This window comes from Zootermopsis nevadensis, unplaced genomic scaffold, assembly GCF_977971745.1.
Source record: "Zootermopsis nevadensis isolate Lab colony 2312 unplaced genomic scaffold, Znev_1.0 Znev_ptg000029l, whole genome shotgun sequence".
Lineage (NCBI taxonomy): Eukaryota > Metazoa > Arthropoda > Insecta > Blattodea > Termopsidae > Zootermopsis > Zootermopsis nevadensis.
In genome coordinates, this window is record NW_028259161.1 from 5636140 (window position 1) to 5652239 (window position 16100).

The 16100-nt window shown below is 39.0% G+C and overlaps 1 protein-coding gene across 5 annotated transcripts in view; it reads left to right on the forward strand.

The window, feature by feature from the left end:
• The window catches only part of LOC110835786 (uncharacterized), a 768515-nt gene that overhangs the window by 692712 nt on the left and 59703 nt on the right, over window positions 1-16100 (forward strand). For 4 of the 5 annotated variants that reach the window (XM_087358219.1, XM_087358220.1, XM_087358221.1 and 1 more), the window contains one exon: window positions 685-823. In XM_087358219.1, the coding sequence (XP_087214345.1) occupies window positions 785-823 (39 nt within the window). In that variant the 5' untranslated portion in view covers window positions 685-784. Of the gene's footprint in view, window positions 1-684; window positions 824-16100 lie in introns of those variants that run through there. The other variant, XM_087358223.1, reaches the window with a different exon arrangement.

Consider the following 16100-nt stretch of genomic DNA (forward strand, 5'->3'; position numbering starts at 1 on the left):
ACCAACACTTTTATCCTTCACGAATTCGGATGTTTTTTAACACCTGTGCTTAACATCCTTGTATTCTGAGCCCCCCAGTGCCTCCCTGAAAGCATATATATTCAACATCAAGAGATGGTTCGGTGATTAAGGACTGAACGTTATCAACAACAACAATTCCTACATGGGAAAAGAATATTTTAACGAAATTCTCGCTAAAATTAATAAAAGAATAAATTAGAAAATGTCTTTCTATTCGCTGTTCAGAACACATATGTTGTACTCTCAACACCTCCCCCCCACCCTCTGTTTGGTATACTTGTGAATCATGCTTTTTACCGTAAGAGAAGAATATTAAATGTGCTTGCATTCTCAAGTAAACATTATGACGTGGCCCATTCCTTCGGAACCCATTTTAAGCTCGTGAAAATTGTCTCCCTCCTTAATAACAGAACCGTAAAAAAAGCATTTATTTAATGCATGTTATTCCTTGAGATCTGTGTTCTCAATACTAGCTCTAGCGTATCTCTATCGTCATGTGTTCTTTGCTTTTTGTGCATTAAATTTCATTTCCCATTTACAAACGTGTTCACAAACTACTGTCAGAATGAACCGCTTTGTATTTGTGCAAGGGCACAGTGAAAACGAAACATTGAAGACAACAAATGACTTCCTTCAGATATAAGATTTTACTGTCTTTTGCAGTCGGGGGCCGATGTACTGCCTGGTGACAGAGCTGGCCAGTGATGGTGACTTGTCCACGTACATCAAGTACCATAAATGAGAAAGCGGCTCGACGTTTCGGATGACAACTTATCTTGCGCAAACATGGAGTCGTCGACCGGTGAGTACATCCGTTTGATAGTGGGTTAAAGCCTGTATGTAAATTCAAAATCAGTAGTCTATAATACAGAAAAGGATTCTTGTATAATCATTTCGCTTTCAGATTGATATCATCAGCACATAGTCAACATTCAGTCAGCAAATGCACATATGTGCGAAATATATTTAAATAAATTTGTTGTAATAAAGTTAAATTTTCTTTAATGGGGAGCGTAATATTTGCAGTTGATGTGACCGGCTTGTGAAATACGTGTATGATCTTTGTGCGAGTATTATCAATACAGAGTGGTTTATAATCGAGTGGAAACATTTGTGGCTTAAAAACAAGTCAAAAACGGTTTCTTATATGTTTGAGCGTCGATGTTACACAAATACTAAAGTGGAAAGAAGCACTATTTGACTTAATTTGCCTCAATTCTCTTGATAATAACTTATTTCAGATATATATATATATATATATATATATATATATATATATGCATTCTTGCAAACCGTTAGAAGTATCATCACACCCGCTTACTTACACGTGTCATCTCCAAAATTACCTCTCAGATTTTAATGAAATTTGATATTGGGCGAAGTTAATTTTGGCCTAGACTATCTCTTTCATTTATAACTACTATTTGAATCGCAAGTTCAACTTCATAAAATTTCTGACAAATGCTTTTCTCGTTATAGTAAACCTACGCAACGTTTGAATAAATATTTTTCAGCGTGATAAATAAGTTACAAAATACAATAGATACGGAAATTATTCTCCCCTTTGCCATTGTTTTGACTAACACATCTGTTCTCGTGAAATCTCATTTTTATACCAGCTTTTAAAGCCATGTAACAATGCGAAAACAAATACGTCTCTACTAAGTGACATGTATTTAGGAAGAGAAGTGAAAATCTTGTTTTTAATATTGCAGTAATTTAAATGTGAGAGTAAGTAGCTTATTTTAAAACATCCTTTACAAATCTTAACAACAAACTACTAAATTAACTTTTCTGACAATTCAGAGTATTATATGCATCTGTTAAAGGGCAGAAGAGGGCGCAGAACGCATTGTTCTTTAGAGTAATTAGAAGAGATCAACGTGTCGTAAGAAATAAAACGCTGAAAATATGAGAGGTGGGGAAAAAATGAACTACAACATGGAGCGAAATTAGGCAACGGGAAAATTAAGATAAAACGTATAGGCCATATAGGTTTAATACGTAATCGTACAGACGTACAAAATTGCGCCCTGTAACGTGGTTTTTGTGATAGCGACTTTGCCGTTTACCACTTAAACCAGTGTGTACCGAATAATGTTCAATTAAAATTCTATTCTCTTAGTGTATCGTACCATTTCAGATCCCCTGTAAAGGAAATGGTCCTCGTCGATTTGTTTTACACTCCTGTATTATAGTCAATCCTATAATTTTTATTGGAAAATATGGGTAATTCTGTAGCACGCTTTAAAGAAAAATGACCACGAAGATACTTCTTATCTGTATCAATTCTGAAGAAGTGCTTATCTGGACGCTTTTAGGGTTGCGTTTAAATTTTTACTGGTAGGATATCCTTCTGTTCTTCGCAAATATTTTGTGCCTGGTGGAAGGATGATAACGCGCTTAAGTCGTTTCAGATAATTTATGAGGTGGATTTAGCTTATGCAAGTAGTCTCGGTGATACGACCATGTGTGTGTTTAGTGATAGCAGGATCAGATTCATTCGTTAACAGAATTGGCTAGCGCCGGTCTACTAATTCGATCAATATGTTACATGTACTAATTGCAGATATTTCTCAGTAAATGTTTAAACATTATTCATACCATAAACTCGGTGCATATACCAGATATACTATACCAAGTACAGCAATTTGCTGATTCGTTGAAAATGTTAAATTCGTGGAAGAGCAGTTCTAGTTAGATAAAATAAACTATAAAACACTGCTATTTATGTAACACTGTATTTATGAAACATTAAATACACATGTACAGAACAATTCACTTTTGTGTAGTTCTGTTATCAGCCCCAGAGTCGATCTCGATGTTATGGCAAAGACAGAAATTATGTCCTGCCGGGAATTGAACTCTGGTCCCTTATCGAGTGGCCTAGGTACCGGTGTTATTGTACTCTATTTTTTTTGGCGGGAAAGGGTTTAAAACTTTAAGGTACCTGCCCGCATGTAGTCCCAAGGTTAAGAATTTTGATCTAGTAAACTACCTTAAAACAAATTACAGTTGCATGCTCTCAAGTGCTTTGTAGGAAGCGTGTAACTTCTATTAATATATATTTCTGGGGAAAATACCAAATTATTAGTTTTGTGCAACTAAGTATTGTATATAACGACTTCACCGAGAGCGTACCACGAGGATAGCATCAATTCATATCAAGAAATTAAATTGTTTTCTGGTTTAAATTGATTAATTTTAGAGTACGTAAATTCGACCATGTATCCGGGCATCAAGCCATGGAAATGTAAAGGACTGTGCTGGTATAGCTCGAGACATTCTAAACCTCTACATCATATCACACTTATTCGTCAGCTTTACGTTTCCCGCGGCATTACCTCCGGTACACAGTGAGTATGAGACTGGGTGAGACTTTTGAGTCGGTCAGACCGTGGCGACGAGGTGACAAATTCTGAACCTGCCGGGAACCGAACTCCGACAGACCAGCCCCCACTACCTCAGTCTATTCTATTACACTAGTAAACCCTGAAAGTCAGTGAAGTTGTGAGATTTCTGAGGAACACGCAAGAATAATGTTTGAGTAAATGTCCAGTATTGAACAGTCTTAAATGAAGCCAGTTAACTTGATTATTCTCAGTTACATGAACGACAGCGAGGAACCAGTTGTGACAAGTATGATAATGTTCCTGAGGCAAACACTTGTGAGGGGAAATCGGGAAACTTGCACTGGGGGCTTCAGGCTCTGCAGTAAGGGCTGTCGGAGCTTCCAGGAAGATAGTCGTAATCCTTCAAAGAGGATTTTCTGACTCGGTCGACCGTGGCATGTTTTCAAGTTTTTCCACTACATAATCGCTCTTTGCCACTACATTATTAAATAAATACAACTTTCCCCTCCCAGTGAAATAATTCCGTGACTTAGTCGCCCTTTCTGAGGGAAGAACAGAAACTGAGGGGACATGAAGTAAAGAGGGGGTTTGTATTGTTTATATCCTCGATCTATTTCTGTGCTGCCAACATCGCTTTTTAAGCAAACAAAATTTGTCTTCCGTCTTGCACTAAAGTATAATCTTATAGACCAGACGCAGTTTGTGATAGGCAATGGTTAATATCTCACAGATGATGACTTTAATCGGTAAGTGTAGAACTGCGCGAGTCCTGCAGTAGAAATTCGAGTCGAAATTCTGGAAGTCGGTCGATCGATCGAGTGTTTGGTACAGGGCTCTAGTTCGGAAGTAATTGATGCAGGAAAGATAACTTGGAGATAAGCGCTTTCGATCTGTAGCAAGCAGATTGTCACCATGGTGATACGACGACGTCACCAGACATGTGCATTATACCCTGGAAGAATTAAGCCTTGAACGAGCGTCTTTACAAATCAGTTTAGACGACTTTCTAAAATTGTATATGTATTGTTTTGAGAAGTGTGTAATTCATATTTTGTTATACTGCATTCGTAGAGCATACATGCTCCTGTAATTGGAGATCTTATGTCTGTTAGCGATAAATATATAAATAAAATGAACAGAAAGGCTGTGTGCGTCGTCACCGATTCTCATCTCAGGACTCGTTGTTGGTTTGTGGGTCTTACCTGCCTCTCCATATGTTGCATCTCCGAAGCTACCACGTTTTGATTTACATTTTGGATGGGGGATTAGACTGAAATTCACCCATATACTTTGACTCTGATTCGGATAGAAAGCCTTCTGTTCACGAAGCTGAAATCTATCTTACCGATTTCCCTTGAAATGATTCATTGCACTGTCCATGGGCAACGAAAGACCATTCATTCGACCATAGCACGGTTTATAAACTTAGTCATAAGTCTACATAGTATTAAATACACACATCACGAGATTTATTCGAAACTTTTTTAAATATAGAATATTTGATGAAATATTGATTTGTAACACTTATTTGAAACTTTTACGTTGCTGTGCATATTTAATAGTGTACAAGGAATAATTTCTGGCTATGTAAATCAAATACGTAGGTAAATAGTGTTATTAGCTTTGAGCCAAGCTATTTTTATCCTCATTAAATATAATAGCAAGGTATGAAAAAGAGCACAGAGCCCGTTTGGAAAACCGGATCACACTTTCCCTCTGCCGCGCTGGTTGTTACGCAATGATCGGTTATTCCGAGGTAAGGCACTTCGCCTCTTCCGTTCGTTTTCTAAGGAAAACACCAGTGAACATTTATTCTCGAAAGAAAAGCCACGCTTAAATTCTGCACCAGTGAACAACAGTCACTCGCTGAAACTGAGTCCCCTAGTGCCCCTTGCATGCCTGCGTGTACTTCCTGCTGTCAAGTTAGTCGACGCGTGTATGCACATTTTCTGACGACGTGTTTCTCACATGATCCCAGAGGTCTGTGGGCATTCTAATGTTGAAACAGGAAATTCTAAGGCGAACTGACTAGCTCTAGCTAGGCCCTAACGAACTTAAATGCAGTGAACCATCTCTGTGTATAATTTTCGCCAGTACGGACTCTGTTTTGCGGGATACGTTCATATCAGAGTTTCGTATCGTTGTCTTGTTAGTTCGTATCATATGAAACGTGTTCCATATGGAATTTGTAACTACGCTTGTAGTCTACGTTCATACGATTTTAACACGTCTGTGTGCGATATGTCATTATTTATCGCCGTCAGACCAACAGCTAAATATTTATTTCTCGTATTTCTCTGTGTTTTACATTCTACGGAAAATTGCATTAAAAGTTTCGTATACTCTTATAAGATCTTATATCGACAAAATCCCATGATAGAGTTACCTGTGACACATCATAGGCAGCCAAATTACTATCCTTTTCTGTCAAATACAACTTGTTACAGCATAATCATCAATATTGACGATTACGTGTCGCGGTTATCTACTACATGACATCGTCAGACCTTCTTGTAAACATAACACACATGTATTAGGATGTGCACCTCTTACGTAACTTAACATATGGTAATTACATAAAATGTAATAAAAGACTAAACTTGTGTTGAGATTTCATGTTATATAAATCTATCGCAGGGCCTCTGCGAACACAGTACTGGACATTAAAGACGCGAACAAACGTCCTGTAATGGGTTTCGAACCCTCATAGTATTCGAGTGACCAAGACGTACGCCGGGGATGTCGAATTAATTTGCGAGATAGGTAAAGCCCCAAGAGTTTTAGGAAATATAACTCGTCTATGGGGTGGAAATTCCTTCAAATAAAGCCTGTTCCCACAGACTGGGGGTTTTGGGAATATTACACAAGCTCTGAGCACTGGACCGGCTGTCATGGCTATCATATTCCGGTATAACTATGATCATACTGTCATTAATTGAAGTTGCATCGCGTAATCGCCATTTTGTTAGCTGATATTTATGCGAACATATCACGAATAAATATATGTTGTAAGAAGAGTCTTGCAAGTTTTGACGGCCCTAGTCTGCGTAGTGTCCACCTTAACAGTTTATTAGCCTTGCTTTTAATCATTTAAAATAGTTGTTTAACACTTTACGAGTTACGATGTGGATACCTTACTCAGAAGCACCCGTTCTCCTTGCTTAGAGGTCTGTAATGTTTGACAGTACCAGAGCTGCTTCGTGTTCTATTAAAGTAGCTGTACTATGGAAATAATTACACAAAGGATTAGGTGGAATTGCAAGTTCAAATAGAACCTTGTGGTCTGTGTGGCATATTGTATTTTCTATCGGAAATTGACATGAGAACTGTAAAATAGGAAACGGCTTATAAAGTCATCATAGACGTAAACAGTGCTGACCGAATGGAAGTGCGTGAAGCTTAGAGTGAAATGTTATCCTTCATATGTTAATTTAAATTGACGTTTCTGGTACCGCAGCGGAAGATTATAAAAGGAGTGCTGAATCGTGAAGAGGCATACACGACTCCTCACTTTAAATGGAGGCCTGTTTTTTTTTATTTCGTTCGTAACAACCTCTTTAGTCGCTGTACTCAATTTAATTACATGTAGGCTTATTCATACGAAATGTTGCGTTAATTGTTAATGGGCTGTGTTTTATTTGTGGCTTCTTAGACGTTCTTAATATGTAATGTTTCATTTTAATTTTCGTACCATGAGACGTCTTTGCAAGTCAGTTATCCTGCAGGATGTACAACAGCTTTTAAAACAGTTTTTAAATTGATTGACCTGATGATGGTGTAATACACCGAAACATGTCGTCAAATGTGAAATGTATCAAGATCTAACTCTAAAAAATGTTGTAATTTTATGTAATTTTAAGTAAATTTTAACAACATTTTAAGTTTGTGTATGGACGGTGAATGAATTATTATATTGATTAAACACAAACATGACGCAGTTAAGATATAAATCCCATAAGAAGTATGTCCTTACAACTATTTTTATTTGGCTCAAATTCACGTAGCGAAACGAAGTGGAACAAAATTACAGAAAATTCATAAGATGTATTGTGGCATAGTCTGTCAGCAGGCTGAGGTCGCCTCGTAAGCGCTGTACGACCGGACAGTTGTCAAGCTTAGTTCTTACGCAAGCCAATTTAGATGAGTATTGGACGGCATTAATGTTTCGATTTTAGACGAGTCTGTTAATATGCTCCTGTTAGTTGGTGCCGTACACGTCGATTCTCGAAAGCATTGTCAGAGTGCTGACAGACTAATTCAGGCACGGTATTACGTATCTCAGCAGTTTTGTATTCTGATATTTGTCTGTACAAAATGCAAATTATACTATGAGAGACAGTCGTGTACCACGTCCAACCCAGAGCACAATGTTAATAAACTTCTAGGCGTCGTTTATATATATTCGTTTATCCATTCCTCACCTGTATCTTATTGAATAGTGTTCCTCAGGGGCACAGTCTGAGTCGAGTCACTGGCTATTATGGCATGAAGCCTGTCATTGTTTCCTACATTCGAGGAACGGAATTGTACCTCGAGACAATCGCGACAGATTTCTCCTCAATATTTCCTCTTATCTCATTCAAAGTAAATTAAATTTACTGTTATGCAGAGCGATTCAACAAAAGAAATGTTGTAACCTACATTATGCCTTTGTTTAAACATCTTACCAACTCTGCTGCAGTAGTTTAAACTATGAAGTTCCTCTTTATATAGTTTATTTCTGCCTTCTTCCAAGCTGTAATTAATAAAACTTTCTACTTTAAATTTGTACTTGTTTCAGTCGCGTGTAGCGCTGATGACACATCTGGGAGTAATTGAAATTACACAGCTGAGGGAACACTTTACGTTTACTCCCTGTAGAGTTAACAGTATTTGCGACAGGACTGCCTCGTGTTAACTCGAAATATCCTTTCGCGGCATTTAATGCGTCACCAGTATGAATACCTTCTTTTTTTCTATAGGTCAGTGGACTTTATTTGCCCTGTAGATTAAGATTCTCGATCCATGAATACTGTTGAACCAACTGTTGTAATGTTGAACCAAATTAGAGAACACTAAGTATTTTTAACTACCGTCTGTGTTACAGTGGGAGACGTAACTTAAAGGGAGCATTGATGTACAATGTAAATGGCACTGAGGTATGTTACAGTGAATGCGACCACCTCTGGAGATAATAGGCTAAGCACACAGTCACACTTTGCAGTTCCATTACTGTGATGCTTGTTGAACATGCATACCGCCTTTCTGGGAATTTCTCTTACCGACAAAGTTAATTTATTTCCTTGAGATTTTATTACCGCTCCTTTTTTATATAATTACTTACATGCCCCATTTCCTCCGTTGAGGAAATTACATTTTAAAACAAGCAGTTTTCACGGTCATGCAGTGGCGGATTTAAGGTTGCAAATTGTTGTTGGAAAACAGAGCTGGTTCTCCTAATCACAGAATAGAACATATAATATAATTTTAATTTGTCTCGTGGCGAACAGGGAATAAGCACATATTTACACAGCGCGTAAGCTAATAGGAATTTTTGTTGTATCGTTTTCTGTGATTTATTCCGCCTTTTAATTTAAATTTGACTTTTCACTTTGCTGTTTCCTACTTTGTAACATACCTCTTTGTTAATATTACCAACACGACAGTGCGAACTTGTGATGTGACAGCGGCATTAGAAACATTTGGTGCAACAACTGAAACGCGGCTTACTCATCGCCCTGATGATGGATGCAGCAAGTACCTCTGAAACGTCGGTAAACTTCTAATAGACTGCACAGCGCAACAATCCATAAGACAGCCATGTTCATACTCGCCGTCATGCGAACCCGACATCTCACGCTGTAAAAGTGGCTTGGTAATTAGTCTCGGCCGTTTTCTCCCAAATCATTCCCAGCTGTTCGGCGGTATGACTGCACTAACGCCACTAAGTACTCTTGTGGCGAATCTCTCTATCTGCTCCCTTATCTACCAGAAATCGAGTCAACTCCACAACAGAGTTGCAATTTGAATTAAAGAAACAATGTAGGAGCTGTAGTGTTACCATAAGCTGTCTCTGTAAGAGTGGGATACAAGGGGGCACCGTAATAAATTGCAAGTCATTATGTACATCTGGCACGTGGATCGAAACACGTGACCGAGTTTAGTTGCACAGTCCACAGAGCCACTCAGTCGAATGGGGCGCTGCACGGATTATTGATGACAAATGTACAGTGTGTATGGATCGTTTTAAAGGGGATGTGTTCAAGCACGTCATCCCATGTTGTTGGAATTTCAGTACAGTATCAGCGTTCCCCGAAGTGGAAGCATTGATTTATAGGGATCCATGAAGCCTATTTTGAGAGGTTAATCACCTAATTATAATACATATAAATTAACAAACAAAATGCAATCGTAGTTTTAAACGTAAAATTGAATAATAAAAGTTCTTCGTAAACCTTTTAGGGCTCATTACTAATGATGTTTCGACGTTGCTAAATTACGTTTTGTCATTTTCAAGGGTTAGAGGCCTCAAACGGTTTATTGGCATTGAGGGAGTCTTAGATTAAGGAGTTTTGGAATCACGGTTCCATACCATCAACTCTCAGAGCAGGAGACATTGATTCGCGCGTTATTAAATAGCATAGGATCGAAGAAAGATTGCCGACTAGTTACACGATCTCTTAAACAGAACATGTTCGTATAACGAGTCCTTCCTAACAAAGATCTCGGTTAAACCTTCGCCGTCCAAACAAAGTGGCAGCCTTGAAAATTGGATCCCGTTCAACTTCCAAAGGAAATAATTTTGTTTTCTGTTTAATCTGCTGCAGTTGGCACAATTGCCGTTCGCGGGGTTTGAACCGAAGAACTTCGGAACGTGAGTCATGCGTTGTGCTGTCGTATAGTTGACCCGCTGTGTGTGTATTTCGGTCCTGTGCGTGCGTGCAGCGACTGGCGAAACAGATTAGCTGATAACCGAGGATTGTGAAACGCTGTGATGAAGGAGGGCACATTCTACCTGTTGCATTAATTTTCCTGCCTGTGTATTTGCGTCATACTTCTGGGAAATTATAACATGTAATCAAGATGCTAACAGTGATGGATTTGCTCGCAGTCACGTGCGTTCGACATTATATTCACTGAAATGAAAATTTGCAGGCACTTTAGTTATTATTCGTCCGAATATTTGTTTCTTTAGCCTTGCATTTCTATTACCACAGGACGACAAAATGTTTTAAAATTATTATGAGTCGTCTGAAAGGTAGAATAGGAGAAGCCGGGGACGATTTATGACCAAAACCTTCCTATGTAACCTCTGTTTAAACGTTTAAGGCCGCAGTAAACTCCTCTAAGACTGACCAAATTGGACTTAATTGGTTTCACAGTAACTGGAATCAGAAGAGAAGCCTCAGGGTAAGGATAATTTCTCCCTTGCCTAAGCTGGATATTAGTACAAATTAGACACTAAAAGCAGTTAAAATGTTGTGCATTCATTTAACAATTCAACACATTGATGCCATTAATTTTGTGACTTTTGAGTACTTTTCTTAACGTTTTAGATACATAACACGCGGTTTAGTAAATGTTTAAATACATACTGTAGAAGATCTTGTTTAAACTCCTGGTCAAACAAGAAATCTCAGTAGATCTTGTAGATGCAATCTTTATCAGTAAGTTTTATCAGGCTGTTGTGAGAATTATAAAAATTGCCCACACAAGCGTCTTTTTATGCACTTTCTCATTAATTCCCATCTACGAGGTGCGATCGGAAGGTTTCAAGACTGCGCGTATAAAAACCCGTACACTTATCTCAGGTATTAAATTCATCCATCACCCTCGAAGTAGTTCCCCTGGGAGTGAACACAACGATCCCAGCGCCGCTGCCAAGCCTGGAAGCATCCCTGGAAATCTTTCTTTGTCAGCCTTCCAGGCTTGGCAGCGGCGCTGGGATCGTTGTGTTCACTCCCAGGGGAACTACTTCGAGGGTGATGGATGAATTTAATACCTGAGATAAGTGTACGGGTTTTTATACGCGCAGTCTTGAAACTTTCCGATCGCACCTCGTATATGCCATCAGCATACAGAAATCCATTTAGTTAAACAACGCCTATTGAAATAATTTGACGATTTCTTCTATCGTCGAAGGCGAGGCATGCAGAATAAGTTAATTCGTGTTATAGTCAGAATTTAACGGGAGAACACGCCGACTTATATCAAACTCTTTAATGCCGCAGGTGAGTCCTTTTGTAGTCATTCTTAATGCGACTGGAGGAACTAAGTTAGCGGAGTCCATCCGTTGTCTAACGATTACCATTTCCGGCAATTTGAGAAGATAGCTTAATTACTTTAACTCCTCCTTCACTAATTTAATTCCAAATGGATAAACGTTCAATGTTATATTAATATGACTACCGTAGAAGCTCAGCCACTATAGTGACTAACTACGGGCTGAAAGACTGGAGTTCGACCTCCGACGGGGGCAGAGGATTTTTCCTCTAGCCTCTGCGTCCAGACCGGATCTGGGGTCCACCCAGCCTCCTCTACAATGGGTACCGGGGGTAAAGCCGGCCGGGGCGTGATGCTGACCACTGACCCCCATCTAGAATGCGTAGGAGCTTACCTCACCCCCCAAACGACCTACATGACGTGTACCGGAACTGCTTTACTTTTACCGTAGAACACGTTGGATTGAGCACTGCAGTCCGGAAGTGTTGCACGACGTTGCTTTCTGGTATTCGAGTAACAATTCCATCGCATTCGACACTGCTACTTCTCCCAGCTGTCAAATGTCACTGACTTTAAAACATACTACTGTCTTTAATTCGTCTTAACACGAATTAGAGCAGTCAAAATATGGAAGGGCAGCGCTTCTGACAGTAACATCGTTAGTTGAACTGGACGCGTATGGCCGAGGCCGACAGACGCAGGTGTACCATCATAGAAAGGTATCGCCTCTCACGGCTTCAGTATCCCGTAGTCAGTCTCATAACTATGAAATACTGTAATGTTTAGCGGCTTGCCTTAACACAACGTCAGCGTGCCATTACTGCACGATACTGCTCCGAATACCTTGTATCAGGTTAATCTGACCTGCAGTGACCTCATAGTACACAGTGGGAACCTGGTGATGCCTTCTCTAAATCTGCCCCAGTCTACACGCAAACAGTGATTTGATTCACGCTGTGGTAAAATGTAATTCCTTTCGCCTTCGCCCGAAGAAGTGAAACGAACTGATATATGATGATTATGAGGAGGTGTGGTCTTCTCAAATAATTGAATTGGCAACCAAATAACGGTCTTCTACCCTTGTCTCCCTACGTGGATGGATTGTAACCTTCTAACACACTGCAAAAATAGACGGTGGAAGGAAGAGATGGGTGGACATTTGAGCCTCGAACAAAAATGCAAGAGAAGAAGCGGGAACACTGACTTGTTGGCTGACAGTATCTTTCTCCTGACAGTGTCAGCAGCCGCAAATCTTCATCCTCTACCGATTTCCCACCCCTTGGTGCTGTTTGGTTCCAGAAACTAATTGGGTTTGATGTGAGGGCTCTGCTTCGCTCTCTTTCTGACAGGGGTTCAGGGTTCGTGTCGGAGGAAATTGGATTTGGAAGTGAATTCGAGGAACCCCATTCGCCAGGCGTGAGGTTGCAGTGCGACCCTCTGAGTGACACGAAATGATCAACTCCTACGACGTTTGGCCCATCGCCCGATTGGCGCTTAAAGAACTTCATTGATGAGAATAAGAGAGCAAGTAAGTGTCATGTTTGCGTTCTAAATGTGGATTTAGTCTTCATCCTGCCCGAGGTAACCGTGTGATTAATGAATGGCAATATATTTTTCCTTACCATGCATTGGAAGGTGGGAAATCGATAAATCATGCCTACGGCAAAGATCTGTTCCCGTGACAGGTGTTTTATGGGACTCAATCCATAATCTTTTAAAGTTTTGCAAAGAGACACCGGGAGCCGGGAGCAGTGTTTTACTGGCATAGCGTTCTCCCTAACCTTTCAAAATTGTCGACGGAGTTCTGAAGGCCCTTGAGCTGAGCTTCAAAGAGAGGCTATACCATTAACTTTAAAAAGGCTTTAAGCGCGGCAGTTTTTTCTTTTTCTTTAAGATATTAGCAGAGCGTGTGATATGTGAAAAGCTTTTGTACGACTAACTGATAAGGACACCATCAGGCTTCTGAAGAAGTTCTGAAATATGTTTTCATTCAGACGTGTAACTTAATAGACTGTGCACACGTTGAGGTCTGGAGATCAAAGCAAGCAGTAATGAATGGGTGACATAATAGTCCCTTTCTTGTTATTACTGCACGATATTTATATATGTGAAGTAAATGTGATACTAAATATTATATTATTATTCAGATAAAACTTAGTCGTTGTTGTTATTATGCTACCAAGGATATTGATGAATGCTGTGTGAATTAACGGATTCATTTGAAGTTTGTTTTAGGGTACCTGTTACCGGTGTCAATAAAATTTATTCTAGTTTAAAGACTCTGCCAAGCTTAATGAGGCGCATGAGGCGAAATTCTCCTTCGGAGTGGTCGCTGATTAGTTGATTAAGAAATTCCTCACATTTTACGAAACGTGAAGGTTCATCGCCATGCTCACAGTAGCCCCTATCCAGATGAACCCACTTCACACTTCTTCAATGTCCATTTTAATAGTCTCCTCCCATCCACCCGTAGATCCCCCCTGTTGACTGTCCTTTCAGGTTTAACCAGTCAAATTTCGTGCCCTCCTCTTTCCTTCCATCACTTGAATGTCTAAACTGTATTCATTTTTCCGGTTGTCGTAAACTTTAATGTATCCCTCTGTCCGTATCGCTTTCCTCCATATTATTTTTCCGAATTTCCCCAATTCCACCATCAGTAATATTAGTAAAATTCGGTTCTAATGAGTTAATTTATATCAGTTAGCTGAAATTTATACGTACTCTGTATCTAATACCCTATATTTGTAGGTGCAAATAAAAAGTTGTAGTTAATGAAGTAGAAACCCTAGTACAGACACACAAGAGAGGCACTTGGAACAATGGAAGTGGGTTTTAGTGGGTGCCGGACTCACAAGAAGTTCACTTCAATTTCACGAAATGCATTCTTAACATTTGCAGAGGAGAACGGAAAATAATTTATAATCATTCTGGCACGGTAAAGCCAAAACATTGGAGCGGTGATCCTAACCATTAATTTTCGAATCAAAAGTAATGAAAACGCCCTTCTGCAGCTGGCATGGAGTACGGTCACCATCCCTCTGTAATAAAATCACTGCTTCCGTCCTAGTCCATACGTGAGTTGAATTGGGTGGGGATGTCATGGACCCGGAACCGTGCCTGTAGGGTGCAGGAAAGTTTTCTTCCGTACAGAGAGAATTCTGTCTTCCGTTCAAGATTTTTTAAAGTTTTATCGAGATAGAATCGAAAACTGGAATTATGTTTTACGCTAAATGACGTTTCCATGGAACAATGCCGAGCAACTCTAAGACAAAGTGAATCTTTAGTCAAAATTTTATCATTAACTTCTCTTATTGTAGAAACACTTGATTGAAGACTTCAGTGAATAAATACGAATATTACAGTATTATTTTCGTCTGGATTTTTTTGTTTACTTCAAAAATATTTCATTTGTTAAAACAGTTTTTGTCAAATGAAATTTTCACTTGTGAAATCTCTTCCACATACAAAGAATTTTGACGAATTTATGGCCGGAACACGGCTGGTAGGGACCTTGTGTGTGTGTGAGGGGGGAGGGGATACGCACACCTAATAATAATACGTGGATATTATGTTGTTGCAGTAATTTAATGAAATTTGGTCTGAAGTGTTTTGTTTTATGGAGAGGAAGGATAAAAGAAAAATATTAGAAACGTTACTGGTAGCGTGGTCGACTATCATAAAAATTACTAATGTTATCATAACGATAATAATGACAGTTCAGTTATTTATTTTAGTTATAATAAACGTAATCAAATAACAATAATAAAATTGTAACTAAAGTTACATAATTGTGCTAGAAAGCACTCAATTCACTTTGCTGGTTCCGTTCTTCATACAAATGTTTTTATTTGAGATACAATGAAATGTCTATTACGGCTACCTATGGGCATAAGTTATGAAGAAACTTTATGTCGTGAGTGTAATGTGTATCAATAGAAAATCATTCTTCCTTAAGTGTCTCTAGACCTACAAGTCCAGAGTAAGATTTGTGTTCATTCCGAGAAGGAAGGTGTTCGCTATACCTGTGTGTCTGCATGTCTCCTCCCCCAAAACTAGGGTTCTCACTATTAATCAAGTTATCCGTCTGATTAAAAGATTAACTCGGTTCTTTAATAGCAGAATAATCTGTTATGAAGTATTACCTTGAGTCATTAATTTTCTGTCAGAGTAGAACATTTAGATAAAAACTCTTTCATAAATGTTGATTGTACAGTGCTTTGTTAGTATAACATGTGCAACAAAGATTGATTAGAGTAAGCATTGCTTACCTGATTGATTAAAAGCGTTTTGTAAATAAGAAATTTTGTTCCGTGAAGAAAGTGTGTGTCGAGTATTAAAACATTTGTTTCGTGTGAGGTGCCTTAGGCTTCGGAGATTTTGAGGCATAATTTTAGAAGCGAAGCGAAGATCATGTGGCGTATGTTAACAAGTCGAGAGGGGGGTGAAGGATAACAGGATGGAAAGGGAAATAAATATAACAGAAAGATACGAGCAGTTAAGTTCCAGTATGTGGCCATATGTTCG